At 36.7% G+C, this 15,964-nt stretch overlaps 1 protein-coding gene across 2 annotated transcripts in view; it reads right to left on the reverse strand.

Moving 5' to 3' along the window:
• The window catches only part of PCSK5 (proprotein convertase subtilisin/kexin type 5), a 197,585-nt gene that overhangs the window by 71,204 nt on the left and 110,417 nt on the right, over positions 1-15,964 (reverse strand). For both annotated transcript variants that reach the window (XM_080372918.1, XM_080372917.1), the window contains exon 8: positions 7,117-7,329. In XM_080372918.1, the coding sequence (XP_080229044.1) occupies positions 7,117-7,329 (213 nt within the window). The remainder of the gene's footprint in view (positions 1-7,116; positions 7,330-15,964) is intronic.

A 15,964-nucleotide genomic window follows, 5' to 3' on the forward strand; every position in this document is an offset into this window, starting at 1 on the left:
AGTTCTATTAGCATCTAAATCCTTTGAATCAACTAGATTTCACTGAAGACAATGTTTCTAGTACTGGCCTGAACATGAAATTAGCAACCTAGGACAGACACCCTGATGAAAGGCAGACAAAAATGATACAAATCACCACAACCCACTGTAATACCTGCTATATGCAGAAGTCCAACAGCTTTCAGGGCATCCACACATTCATTAAGAAAAAACTCTACACATGCTGTAGTAGTTTTATGGAAGCAACTTGCTCTAAAGAATTAAGGAGATGCCATTTCTGCACACTCATTATTAGGCTGCATTATCACTCTTTCCATAGTTTTACCTATTGGGAGGTTAATGACCAAGGTAAAAATGTCCTTTCCAGGATTTCCCTTAGCAGAGAATATGCTCACTCTTCTCCCAAGCATCTGCATTTATTACTATTTCATATTTAATGACATGAGCTTTCTGAACTGATGGAACCATTTTTTTATCTTCTGTTACAGTTCTTCAGGATATGTTGATTTCTACGAACCTGTGTCCCTAAAAGCGTCAAGCGTTTAACAAAAACCTGTTGTTCCTTCTCACATCCTTTGTGTATCTCTATCTATCCCAAATTGAAGGTACCATGTTGTGTGTATCTTGATACTCTGAAAGAGTTTCTCAAGGGCAAGTTTGAAGAACTGGCAGGAGATGGGTGGTGGTTTTTTTGGTTTGGTTTGGTTTTGGGTTTTTTTGGTTGTTGTTGTTGTTTTTAAGTTCTGCTTAGAGTAGAAGCTAGTCAGCAAGGCAGAACTATACCTTAGATAAGAAAGAAACTCAGCAGATGAATTGGCATTTTTTAGGAAACAAAGAAACAGGTGGAACAGTACCTAGAGAAGTTATTTTCAGAAGCTAAGTAATATAATAGGTTTATAAATTATATGTGAGGGACTTTCATATGTAAATTCCTTAGTGCTTTAAGAAATAATTTGAAAAAGGAATTAAAAGGAAATAGGATGCATTTCCACAACATGTTTGATAAATGAAAGGCCTATATAGATAATTATACTAGGTGTTGCTTAACCTACCCTAGCTGCATGGTCTGGAGTGGGGAAGCTATCTTCCAGCATTGTTCTATAGTATTCAAAATAGAGAAGAGAATAGCAGGAAAAATTACCTTGGCAACTGTGTATTACTAGCCAACACTTCTACACTCACTGTGTTATGAGAGATAACATCTATAAAGTACATCTTTTTTTTATACTTTTTACCTACTGCTGATTTGCCTTCGTTCCACAGCGTGAGTTTCTATGCTTATACATATGCCAGCACTGTGCAGCTGCTCTTTAATTACTACAAGTAATTCTAGTTCTTTTCCCTAAGAGTCTGTGTAAAAGGTGTACATCCAGCTGTATCTGTGAAATGTTTGTACGCTTTGGGCATGTTAATATATCCAAGGTCGGAAACTTGGTCCATAATGGGCTAACAGTTACTGCAATAAAATTTGGTACAGCATAAATTCAAGCACACTTGAAGAACCTTCCCTGAGCAACAAGGAAGTCATGCAAGAAAGTAACATCAGTGTGTGGTTAACTATAATTGTTAGCTCAAATTATTTCAGGCCAGAATTTGCTTCCATTTACTTTAGTTCAAAGTCAGTAAAAAAAGCTCTGTATGGAAAACAGAGTTTTTAGATGAAATTATATTCTTAAACTATCATTGTACAATACTGAAAAAAACCTGCAGACTCAAAAGCCTTCTAAAATTATGTTACATCCTATATTTGTAGCAAGCAATCACAAAACCACACAGTAATGAAAAGAGAAAAAAGTATCTATTGTGTAGTTATAAAACTGTGGGTGCTTCTGTTAGTCCATATTGAAACCAAAACATTTTTATAAGAATTTTTATTCCACACAATGAGTGCCTAACGTGGTTACTGTTTCTTCATCTACCTTGTAATACATTCTGCACATATTGGATAGAAAAACAGAAAAGAAGCAGCAAGAAGAAACTAAAGAAAGCAAGGAAAAGTATGAAGTAACTGCAGAACATCATATTATAAAGTTGTAACCATTCACTGTCCCTTAACCATGGATTAGTATTTATGTACAACAACACAATATTGGAGTTTGTTACAAGTTACATGAAAAATAAGAAAAAAATATAAGAATGAGTTCATTTGATTTTGAATGTAAATCCCATGCCAGGTCACCTTTTCCTGATTTACTGCAGTAGCATTTTTGTTTCCTATTTTGAATACAGGAGTTTGACTCCAACAAACCAAATCACTATATGCCTCGATTAAGTTTTGTTACTCTTTTCATGTTATTGCATGAAGTTGAGCCCTTCATATCTGATTTGTATACTGCATAAAAATTTATATGCATAATAGGATTTGGAGAGTCTAAATTTAATAATAATCTTCCTATTCTTTTATTATTTTTCTCTTTAAACTTACTGTAAGCTCTAAGCTTTTTGGGGAAAGATATGAAGACAATCTCTCACTTAAACATAGCAGCAGTCTAAACAAAAAGTATGTGTGGGACAACAATGAAAACAAATACATATCTTCTGTATTCTAGTTTTAGTGATTTATAACAGTTGAAAGACTTTGTCCTCAGAATTTTCAGTTCTGTCTTCAGTTCTTTTTTCAAACAAGAATTCTTTCCAAGGTAAATGAAGTTTGACAGGTCTTTAGGAGGACTGGTTCTAGCAGACAAGTTGGAGAAGAGAACACTATCATTTTTGCTCTCAAAATCAGGCTATGAGCAAGACAGTCACACAGGTGAGAGCAATTTCCCTGTTTCCATGTGTTTGCATGTTGAAAGGACTGCTTAATACTGTCTGAAAAGCTGGCTTCACAATTTCATGTCATTTCTCACTGAGCTGTAGCATAACAGAAGCATGTAGTTGTTATCTCTTATGGGGATAACTGGTTTACACATGACACAAACAGAAAACTATTGACTACATCTAGTGTACACTGTTCTGCTTTGTCTCTGAAGGTGTGTGGAGGGGGAAAAGGCTTGCCTGGCTTTAAATGCCAAGTACAAGTAGTAAAACACCCCCAGGCAGGTTGTGTATTTCAGAAGTTAATTGATAATATATCAAAAAAAAAGGGAAAAGTTCTCAGGGGGAATATTTATGGTCTGATATCCAAGTATGTGAGATCAGTGAATCTTACGGTATACACGCAACATCCAAGTTGCTTTGCACACAAGTAGTCAAGGGTAAACTAAGTTCTGGTAAACAAAAACTTGGGTTAATTCTTATGGCTCCTCAGTATACTTATGCTTTTACCATTCACTGTGCAAAATGACGCACTCTGTAGAAATAATCTAAAATTGGCACATGTAACTGGATTGCTCCCAAAAGAATGGAGGATCTGGTTAGTAAAAGCAATCAGTGCTTACAGAATTGATTGACTTCAATTACAAGTTATTTTTACTTACCTCTGATTGCCTGTGTGAGATCTCTAATGGAGACTTCACATTAAAAATACATATCTTTAAAACTTTTCAATAATGTTTAAGTAAACTCTCTTCATTCTTTCCCTAATTATGGGATAATGCACATTCATTCATAAACTATGCCTTTCAAAAATCTTACAATAAAATATAAAACTGCAAGTATTAGCACAGTGCATTAACTCTACAAGTGATAAGTATTACACTTTAGTAAACTAAAAGAGTTATCTATTCTTGTTTTTCATAAAGTCTTTACCAATAAAGGTGAGATCACCTCCAGGTGTTTTTGATATTAGAGTAAGTCATAGGCAATTGATGTCAGAAATAACCCTGGTCTTTTATTGAAATAGTAATTCTGTAAAAGCAGGAAGACCGTGCTAGTTGAAAAGCATGGAAGACAATAATTTAGAAAACTACAACTATTAGAAAACTACAGCTATTACAAAATCAGATTAAATCCACTAAGTAGAAAACTACAAATAAGGACTGAGAAAAATACAGGTATTTTACTAGATTTTTAAAAATAAGCAAGGGTATACTGGTCAACAAAACAAGTATTGACAGGTGCCAAAACTAATAAATAAACAAATATAAGTGAATAAAAGACAAAGTGGACAGCAATGAATAAAAATTAGAACACAGAATGTGCGTAGAGGGGTAAGGAAAGACATAGGTCAAATGGTGAAGTCTACAAGACCAGAAGTACAAAGATGTTTTATTTTCAAATATATCAGAAGCAAAATAACTCCCAAAACAATATTGTTTTAATTGTCCAGAAATAATAGAATAGTTAATAGCAGTGTATAGTAAATGTCTATATCATCGAATGTTCCTTTTTGGAAAAAAAAGAAAATTAAGTTTTCAGAGCATACAAAGATGATAAATCATCTTCCTATTTATAGCTATTTTAAACAGCAAGTTTAAATCAGAAAATTTGGAAGCACCAAAGACTTTTACAAGAGCTGTAGAGGGAACATGTTAGACCGTACTGTTGATTTTAGCAAGTCTTTGAACATTGGAGAATTTCCAGAAGATCGAAAGAAAACCCACACAGTGTCAATATTTTGAGAGTAAGCAGTATTGTCCTAATAATTTAATCTATATGCCAAGTTTTTACGTAGTGTAAAACAGCTGATACAGGATTTAAACTAATTATTAAAAAATTAATTAACTACTAGTATATTTAATGATGGATAATATAAGCTGCTAAAAAAGAGAGCTTGCCAAAGTGCTGCAGTATTTTTTTCTGGCCACCAGGTTGGCTGAAAGTAGTACAGTCAAGATTCTACAAGACAGATAATGTGATACTGCACATTAAAAAAACCTACCAATCTAAGAGATTAAAAATGTAGATTGAAACTGCGCTAATTACAGGGTCTCAAAATGTAAGCATATGTAAGAAATCAGATATATATTAGAGGCAAAGAAATTATATATATTTTCTTATAGCATGTATAAGAAATGAGCCTTGTTTCTAATGAGACCTTCTACAATTTTGTTCTTGGCCTTATAATGATCTAAAGCTTTTATCAAAGACCTGGAAGAAAACATCAGCACCTTCTGATGAATGTTACATTTGGAGAAACTTTGGAGAAATCAATGGTGAGGGCTGGTCTGAACTGAGTACTAAACTGGTACAGCCAGTGGTAACCAGTGCAATAATGAGACCACAACTACCGTCCTATCTGTCCTTGGACCACCAACTCTGCCAAAGAGAAGCAGCAGCTCTGAAAGCAGCTTGGGCATCACACAATGTTGAACACATTACATGACAGTGAAGCTAACAAATGTCAATAAGGCTTAATGTATAAAGAAAGGGGAACTGAGCTGGCACTCACAGTCACATTTTCCTGTGCATTTGGCACTGATACTGCTACTACCTTACTGGTGCATCCAGTTGGGATGCCCAAAGCTCATTAAATGGGAGAGGGTTTATAAGAAAACATGTATTATACAGAATGATGCTAGAAGCTTACCTTCATTTATCAAATGGGATTAATTGATCAGGCTACATGGGTAGACAGAAAGACATTAGACAACTAGAGTGCTCTTCATACTAGCAATAAACCCTGTGACACAACCAAATGCCTAAAAATTGAAGCTAGAGGAGCTTAGATAGCAAATGAGAATTTTTCAATGGCAATGAGTAATCAAAACCACTTGCCCTAAATTTAAGTGGATTCTCTATCACTGGAAACTTTGGAAGCAAGGTCGACTGTATTTATAAAAATTATTGTTGAATTGACCTCACTGCTGGATTTGAAGGACTCAGGGAAGTCCTGCAGACTTGGCTAAGCAAAAGGTCAGGCTAGGGAACTGCAATCACCTCTGCCCACCTTATATTGTATCAGTCTCACCTAAACATGAAGTTACTGAAGGTCTTTTAAAGGACAGTAGAGGGAATTTAATCACATAAGTTAGGACTGCTAGGAGATGGAGTAATTTCTTTTCTTTATTATTATTTATCAGGGAGAACAAGAAACATGTCAGGAAGAGAGATAAGGTTTCAGTGGAGAGAAGCGAGTTAAGAACAGAAAAATTACTGGAACGAAGAAGTACCTCAGAACAAGTTTAAAACAAAATTAGATCATCTGAAAATAAGGAAGAATCCAAGAAGGGATGGCCAGCATCCCAGAATCCTGAAAGACAAGGCAGACAGTATTAAAAAAACATTGCTCAAAGGATATTTAACTCCTCACTGACACTAAAAGAGGTATGTGTTAAGGACCAGAAAGAAGGTAGATGTTAGACAGATGCTTAAGAAAATATCTGGTGGAAAAAAACCCAACAAGGTCCCTGAGTTTTCTTATCAGGAATAAATTAAGATTTGTATAAGTTATACACTAGAATAAATAAACAGGGAAGAGAAAAATATTAATAAACCTGATTAATCCTAGTACAAGGGTTTAAAAGGTTAAAAGGAGTAGTATAGTGATCAAGTGTTGGGAAAGTATATTGAATGCACTCAATCTGAAAAAGCACATACAATGTACAAATACTAATGGTATCAATAGATTATTAAACAGAATTAAAAAAAATAATTGTTGGTTTCCAGCAAAGATGAGAACGTAATGGAAAATCGACATGGAATGAGATGGGGAACAATACAGAGATGATGAACATCGAGCAATGAGCTTGATCTTGCTTACAATATATCAGCTAGCCAGAATAGGCAGCAATACGAGTGAAAACTGATCATCACTGAATATAAAAGAGCATGATGCTGGACCAAAATAAATCTGAGAAAATAGAGAGGTACATAAGAAAACTGCTAATATAATGTGTGTAATATATGAAAACTACTGAGGAAGCTATGTTCCCAGGCCTTGTGATGGGCTACAAGATATTGGTAATGAACGAAATCTGTTCTGGTGGCTGTGGTAATAGGATCTTTGAAAGCATCACTCAGAGCTGGCAGCAACTAGGTGAGTGGAAAAGCCTGCTATGAATTGGGTATACCTGCACTGCATTAGGCTGCAACGTTCAGAGACACCCATGCTGGTTTCAAAGAGCAGTATGGTGACTCCAACTGAGTAACACACTGGGGCTAAATGAACTTGTCTACATATGCTATTTTTCTAAAGCAGTCCATTAATTAGTATAAATGAGCCAACTTTCTCCTCCCCCTTTAAAGTCACTATTAAAAACACATATACATAAAAAAGAAATTTAAAAACCGTACTATTTTCCTGTCATAGGATTCCCCACTGCTGTACGTTGTAGCTAGTGTGGATGCACATTCTTCCAGATACCACGGCTTCTTCCCACTTTCAGCTGTGCTGCTTATGGAGATAGTGTAGATGCTATTGGTGTAGCCATCACAGGAGCAGTGATCGCGACTTCTTCCACCATTTCCAGAAGCCCAAACGAAGACTGAACCTAAGCCTCTTCGTCCCTGTTTGGAAACAGCACAAAAGATTTGACTAGTAATTCTTTCCCCCCCCCCTCACCTGCTTAACAAAAAGTTATTTCCCCAAGAAAAGACATCTTATGAGAGAAAGACACTGAAAGAAACTATCTCACTGAGAAGAATCTGAAATGAAAACAGGATTTAGCAGAGTTCAGAATCAGACATCAGAAAAATTCAGAAAATGAGTGGTATGAATACAGCTTTAGAAACAATATTTTTTACAGTTTCTGTTTGTTGCTCTGCACCTAATGCTATCCAGCCGTACCAAGAAAGAAGTGTTGAGGACTCAGAGGAAACACTAAACACCATACTGGGTTGGAAAAGGAAAAGAAATACCTTACTTGAAAATAAAATCCTTTGTAATACATGACACCTTTCATCTGTTAGGGTGCTCTAAGCTGTTTCTTCTTGGGTTGCCTGCTGGCACTAGGTGTTGTATGGGTAGCTTTATATACAGTGAACCAGTGCACCCTTGTTTCACAGACACTGAAAATCACAGAATCACAGAATACCTGATGTGGGAAGGGACCTCAGGTCATCTAGACCAACCCATCTAGTCCATTATGAATGCTAAATGCACAACACAATATGCAAACAAAAACAGCCAAAAATAAAAGATTCTTCTAAGTCAATTCTAATGAAGCACTAAAGCATTAGTTCAGAATAATATTTTAAGTATATCGCTAGTGGGGCAAGTTACCTAGGCATATTCATAATTTTAAATGAGGTCTTAAAATAGGTAACCTCACCTTGACTTTTTCTTACTACACCAGTTATATAATGTCCAAATGAATCAAAACATATTTGGTGGTGCTAGTACTCTTAAATAGGCATCGATATGAAAAGTGAAGATGATCAGTAACCTGTATTGCTGATATATGGGAATTAAGAATTACCAATATATGGGTAATAGGGCTTTTCCCTATTTATACTTACATATTTTGTGCCAGTGAATAAAATTCATTCACACAACTGTATGATCTGCATTAATTATCAGCACTCACTGTCTGGAAACACTTTACTGTTCAGACAGAAAGTTTCACCAAAAGAATAAACTTGTCTTTGATTCAGCTAAATTGTGTCACCTTTTCTTACATGACATTCTCTCAAAGCATGGAGCATCCCTCTCAATTACAACTGTGCTAGCAGTCTCATTTATAACTCATTTGCTTGCCAATCATTACATAGTACCTATCTCAGTTTTGGGTAGGCTCACCGTGTGCATGATAAATAAATGTTATAAGGCATAAACACCGCTTTCTGTGCATGCATTAATTGCTTGGCCATGGGGGAGTTTGTGGTTTTTTTTTTTTTTCTATACAGAGTGCAAAAGTGTACCACAAAAACCATAGAGACAGCTGTTGGATATCTACCGGGTCAACCTTAAACAATTAGCAATTCCAAGATTCATTTAATCCAGATGCTTAGAGGGGTTTCAACAGGACTTTTTGCACTGAGCATAGCTGAACTTACATTAATGTAAGACAAAAAAACCTTACAGTTCACAATCCAGGCTTGAGTTCTCAAACACTGATTAATTTAATTCTGTGAGTTTAATAAAAGTGTACTATCTGGAGAGACTCTTCTCTCCAGCAAAATGAGTTAAATATCAGATTCCCCTGGCTAGTGTTCACGTAAGGTTATGTCTCTAAAATGCAACTTTTCATTAAAAAAACATTTCAAGCAGAGAAAAAAAAATCTCAGGGTGCCAAGTTAAATGTGTTATGAAATCCACATTCTCCAGACAAGATCAGTCTAACAGCTGGGAAGTGTAACTATTTCAACTTCTTTCACTTCCTTTAGTTGATCTTAGCTACTGCACTAATAAAAAGATGCAAAATAGCAACGTTTTCTGTTGTTTTAAAGACAACTTCTACGAGGTGTTACAGGTGTTACATTATGAACTCTTGCCAAATGAGGACCCCCTTCCCATTTGGGGGTCCATTCTTGTTCTGCCTGCTTATCTCAGATAGCAGGGTCTGACCAGAGCCTCCCAAAGTCAGTGGGATGTATTTTGCAGCTTCATGGGCTGGAACTAGTTTACAAAACATTTCTTCTACATTCTATGATCTAGTCATCTCCTTTTGTGTATCTTTACTTCTTACCCCTCCATTCTGAAAACACCTGACAAGACAGACAAAAGAAAGGGTAAATGGAAAGATTATTTCACGTGTATTCACCATTTTATTATTCCAGCAGGTCAGGGAGTCAGAAATTAGGGCCCTCTGCATGGTTGTGGGGAATGGGATGGAGGACTACTAAAGATATGCTGGTTCTGAACTTTTTAATGTGCTCCTGCTTGATTTTTACTGGTTTTGTTTTCGTTTCATGTACAGATTGCTGGCCCTTAAAACCCAATTTCTCACACATACATGCCTCCCCACACTCCTCCCCCACTCCCACCCCAATTACGTTAATATATGCATAGGCAGGTAGAATACACAGAAAAAAGCACATCATACAGACACACTTCTACCTTCAGAACATGACAAAATATTCCATCAAAACCTTTTTTTGATGAATTTTCAGAAGTATCTGCTATCTGGAGAATTTTACTGTTTTGTTCTTGACATGCGTTTCTCAAAAGCACAGCATTATGTAACTAAATATGGCCAAATCAATAATCCATGAGAAATTCACAGTAACCCACCAATACAACCAAGAGAGAAGAAGTGAGAACTCAGGGTAATCAAACCACAGGAAGGAGAAAAATGGAATCTAACTATCTTAATACTTTGTCTAGAAGTCTATCTTCCACTTTAAAAAAAAAAAGTTTTGTACAAAAATTTCTCAAAACCATACACATATAGGAAAATATCCTATCAATAACAGTCCATCTGTCATTTTTCTGCTGTCATCATCAGCCGGCTTTGTCTGCAAACAGCAGTATAACATGATTTGTCCCACTCATGCAATGAAAACCTCTTCACAGCAGGGTAGGACTGTACTTCGTGTACATTTTGCAGGAGTAACCCTTGAATTATTAACTTCTCTGCACAGAGAATGTGTCTATATTTCTTAAGATGCATACTTAAGCTGCTGTGCTAATAATGAAAAATAAGCTGCAGAAACAGATATGTGAATACATTTTGGGGCACAAAATGTAGTCCTGATGAATACATGCCAGTGTGCAATGCAGTATTTAAAATAATAAACAAAAATTCAGATTTTTATAGTAATGACAGGGCTTAAAAAATAACAGCCATTGGCATCCAAATTTACCTTTCCATGTTAAGTTTTTTGTAAACAAATAATAACAAATATTTCTTCAAAACAAATGGCTCCTGCAAATATGCAAAGTATTAGCATCTCTGTTACTGCAATAAAAAATAAGTGCCATGTACACTAATGGTGAAGAGTGTTTTCTAATACACACAAAGAAAGAAAACCCATTCTTCTAACACATTGCAATACTGCGCATTTAACAACTCAGCATTTCACAGAAAACAACAGCATTACCTTCAGTCTAGAAAGCACGCTAAAGATCTTGTTCCTAGAAGCTATTTGGCAAAGCAAATGGCAGCGTTAAAAAAAATAAAATAAGCAAATCCCCAAACTAAATTCAACCTGACTAAAATAATCTGTCAAGTAAGTAAGTTCTGGTTTACATTTACTGCTTATTGTTAAACTACCATTTGATTTCCTCTTTCCCCCTGTTTCCAAACACCCTGCTTTAATTCAATAGACCCAGTCATGTTCAGGAAATTATAAACTTGCTAGTAACTACACCAAACAAGTAATTAGAGCAACAGTATCAGCCGTCCTACTGTATGTGAATGCCATTCCCAACTGGTCTCCTTTAAATACATAAATAACATTTGGACCGTGCTACATAGTTAAGAAAAACATACATGCAAGGCTCTCTGTAGCTTTTACTGTTTGTCTAAATCTATCATCTGTCATCTGCCAGATGCCCAAGGGTGTCAAGATGAAAAGACAAGCCTTGAGCTGCCAAAGAAGCCATGTGTCATTTATTATTCAAAAGCAAAGGTACATTTATAAACCACATGGATACAACTTAAGCAAAACTAAGAGTTAGTGAACTATCACAGAGGTATAGACCAGGGTGGAATGGGGGCACAGCAAAGTATGCTCAGTGCTTATCCCATGACGTTAAAAGGACATTACTTCTCCCTCTGGACACACTATTGTTTCTGCTCTTCCATTTGCACTGATAGCTACAGACTCCCTCTCACAAACTGCAAGTTGTCCATAACTGCACTTGCGCTTGTCAGTGCACATGTCAGACCATTATGAAATGTTCTTTTGCTTTGTCTACTTTTTTGAATTGCATAATATTTCAGATAATTAAAAAAAATATATCAAGTGTTCCATTATGGAAAAGTCTGTCACTGACAACTAAGACTTGCTATTGACCTAGTCACAGTCCAATTTTATTGCATATTTTCTGGACAAAGCCAGTGTGCTCAACAGACATCTGACCTTGAATAAAACAGACTCAAGTCATTGATAAAAGGGCCATCAGGCAGAAATTGCACCCGTAAAAGCATAGCACAGGAATCTTGGGGCATTCCCACTTTTTTCCTGCTAGCGCCTCTTTTTCCTTAGTCAGGAAGTTGCAAGCAGGGTAAGTGATATGAAAGCCCCACCACCACCCCCCCCACACACACCTTTTTTTTTTTTTTTTTTTTCTATTCAACAGCACGGAAGGGTTAGTCTGCCAAGGACCAGAGCCAGTATGAACATGTTCGTAATGACATCTGCAGAATTTCCTAACACTATTAAAAGAACAACCCCCACTCCAAGTGTGTGTGTTTGTGTATGTCTGTGTATATGTATAAATGACATCTTTACAAACAACTGCCTTAGTGGTGCTGGCAGGAACCATTACAAGGCAGAGGTCTTCACACACTCATTTAAGGACAACCAGCAGCCCCACATACTCTCAAGTTGCTTCCAGCACACTTCCATTTAATAAAAATGGTTTCCATCTGCAAGGTGTAGTTTAAGCCAGTGGAGCAATATTTATTCATAGTATTTTACAAAGTTTAGACCAGACATTCATTCTGCTTTACAAGACAAGCTGCCTTAATACCACCTGTGAATCCTGATGTTTTCCTGCCCAGGAACTGAATGCCTCAATAACCCTCCCTGCCTCTGGGGTGAGTAGTTGTCTCTACAGAATGGATCAAATTTAACCAGGGACTGGGAAGAAAATGTTAAGGAGCAGGAAATGCAGAGGACTGAACCAGTGACCTGGAGTAATTAGAGGTACAGGGGCTGCAGCCAGGGAGAGGTAATCTGGCATGGTATGCTGGAAATTGCACACCCATGAGCAGAAAACAAAATGAAAATATAAAATGGAGAGATAAGGAGGGACACCAATCCACACCTAGAGCCTAAAGATGTAACTTCCTCTGTTCTCCTCAATAATGTTCTTAAATTATGTAAAGTTTCCCAGAACAAAACTACTGCTGGGAAGTGAAATTGACCCTGATGCGGAAGCCTGAAAATGTAGCCCATGGTATGCCCTCTTCCTTAAAAACTAATTCATACAGGAAATGTTCATAACTGAATGTGCAGAACAGACGTCAGTACTCTGGCAACCTAAAAAAAATACTATGCAGCCATGATTTTCCATGTAGCACAACTCAACTGTAGGGCCAGGCACCAAGGATCACAGCATCCTGAGAGATGCACCTGTGAAAGGAAGCACCTTGCTTCCAGCTTTCATTGATTTCTGTGCTCCCTGGGATCTGGATGCCACCGCTGCCAATCTGCTGACTGGCAGCATTTTGCTTTTGAGAAGCAGCATCTCCCAGTTCCTGCTGAGTTTCTACCAGTGCACTTAACCTCTAATCTGGGAATGAGAAATAGTCTGGCACACCACTCTTTAAAGAGTCTTCTGCAGACTGCACAACACTCTCACTTGAAAGTAGGCATCTCTCCAAAACAGATAATTGTAAGCTGGGAGTCCAAGCCAGCAATTCTGAAGTGTTATCAGAAGACGGCCAAACAGATTATTTTTTTATTAAGACAGTCTCCTTGGGTATTAAAAGCAAAAATTTATGAACAAATGGAGAAGTTTCTGAGGCCATTAATTCTGTTGATGTATCCATGCTCTCAGAAAAAATCACATTTTTGCATCACTCATTAAAAATGGGCATCTATGACACCTATGAAGGAATGAGTGATAAGCCCAACAGTCCATAGATAAAGGTGCATGTTTGAGGGAATGTCTAAAAATTGAGTCCTGTGTTTTCATATCAGCAGTCATGTTCTTACTCTTAGGAAAACTAGGAAGTAAAGAAAATATGTCCTAGTGCTGGAACTGGCATACACACAATATATATACAACATAAAAGTCTGTCACTACTTACAAAAAGCAACAATTACCTTATACTGTTGAAAAGGCAAGTTGTTCCTAATAAAGTAAAACTTTTCAGCTACTTCTGAACAAACTTCTTAATTAAGGAAAAGCAAGACAAAATAATTAATCACAACAAAAGGAAAAATGTATTTATTAGCTCATAGGGTATGATACCTTAAAAATACTGAAACATGAAAATATTTTAATATGCACACAAAAAAATAACGTATTGAATAACACAAGCAACCATGCATTAACACAATAATGATTGGGATATATCAGTGGAACATTTCAACATACATCCTTGCATGTGGTGTATTTTTTATTTTACTCTTCACTAGAACAACAGCTTAAACAGCTCTAAGATATTCCCCACAGAGCTATAATTAGTGCTTAAAGTGCAACCAAAAGAAGTGTTGGCCGAAACCTGAAATCTGAACCTGTGGAATACTGGAATGAATTTCTCGTTTAGCTAAACAGAATTGAGCCAGCTACAGCACTGCATGAATCACGGTTCTGATTCAGGCTATCTCTGCATATTATCATTACTATTGTTATTGTTGCTGACATTTTACCAGGATAAACCAAGCTGCATATTGTAAACACCCGTGATAGAACAAGGGCTGGGTTTTCCAGAATTTCTGTTGCACAAGAAGTCTTTATTTAATGATAGGTGAAATTGCTTCTGCATGCAAAGCCAAAGTAAATGGGTAGTATGCAAGAAAGGTATCTCTGTTAGGACTGGGTATGGGTTGGACAACCCCCAACCCTCTCCCCCCCCCAACCCCCGCAGCAGGTTCAGGAAGTTCTCATTGCCTTTATACTGCCATCTGATTAAACACTGGAGAGGAGTCCATGGCCACCAGATTCACACAGTTTTTGGTTCACTACTTACATCTGACTCTTCCTTACAGAAAACTTCAGGTTTTGAGATATTTGTTGAACTTCTGGGGTTCAACAAAGAATCTCAAATTTTCTGCAAATGTAGCTCGTCAGTAGATGAGTAGGAAAATAAGTCTGCTTTGCTTCTACTTCTGCAGACTGACTGCAATAATTGCTTTGTGCAGTTTGTCTCCCATAGCATTTGTTTAGGAAGAAACAAAACACTTAGGCTGCGTGCAAAATCACTGCCCTCACTGTTTTGTGCCTTAAACTTATGTTAAATTCCATGCACAGAAAACTCTTGATGCTGAACTTCCAGCAATTTGCCTTTCAGAAATACATTTTTTCCCACATGACACACAGAAATACATAGATTCTGCTGTTGTTCAAGGGTATGAGTAAAGTAGATACGTGATTTTCCCATTCAAAGTAACCAGATTCATGTTTCAAAAATGCGCTCTATGAAATGTACATACTTTAGTGTATGGAAAGAGACCGATTTGTCAAAGCTGCTTTACTGTACTAGCTTTCCAAATTAAGATTTACACCACAACAAGAATGGTGCGTTTTTTTATGTTCAAATATATCACCTGTTTCAGGCTGAGCACCCAACACTAGAGGCCACTTTTGACAAGTCCAAAAGCAGTAATGCTGTTCTGGCTTGTTACAACAGTTTCCATATATGTGTGAGATGGGATGAGGTAACCAAACAGTTTTGGTTTCCAGTACACTTTGTGACATTGTAAGGAAACTGGACATTTTGAGGTATATTTTCCTGTAACTCTCATTCCAAATTTTCCTGCCTTTTAGGATTTGTATATTCCATTTAATGTAATGTAAGAGCATTTCTGGTATATTATTCCTTCTTCTGCATTTTTTTTTTTCTACTACACTTTGACTGTCTGTGAAAAAGCTCACTTTTTACAGAAAGCAAAGGAGAGAAATATGAAGGTTAGCTTTGTTTATGTATTTCCAAAAGAAAATAAAGTGCGTAGCATCAAAGTTCATGAGATCATAAAATAATAGAAACATTTAGGCTGGAAAGCACCTTTAAGATCATGAAGTTCAACCATTAACCCAGGACTGCCAAGTCCATCACTAAATCACTAAATGAGCCTAAACTGCATTTAATTTATTGGAAGGCAAGATCCCTAATTTTACTTTGTCTGAATACTGAAAGTTGCTAACCATGTGCAAACGGTAGAGCAAAGAATTATTATTAGTGTAATGATGTGTAAGGTTGTCACCTAACCTGCTTTCTGCTGGGCAATCTGTTTGGAGACAACTAAACCATATCAAGTATAAACCACATCTGTGAAGCCATTAATGCATCCTAAGATATGTATATCAGCCAAATGCAAGGCAATAATACCTAGAAATGAAGGTTGTTGGTAAGACATACAGAAG

The sequence above is a fragment of the Falco punctatus genome, assembly GCF_963210335.1.
Source record: "Falco punctatus genome assembly, chromosome: Z".
NCBI classification, from domain to species: domain Eukaryota; kingdom Metazoa; phylum Chordata; class Aves; order Falconiformes; family Falconidae; genus Falco; species Falco punctatus.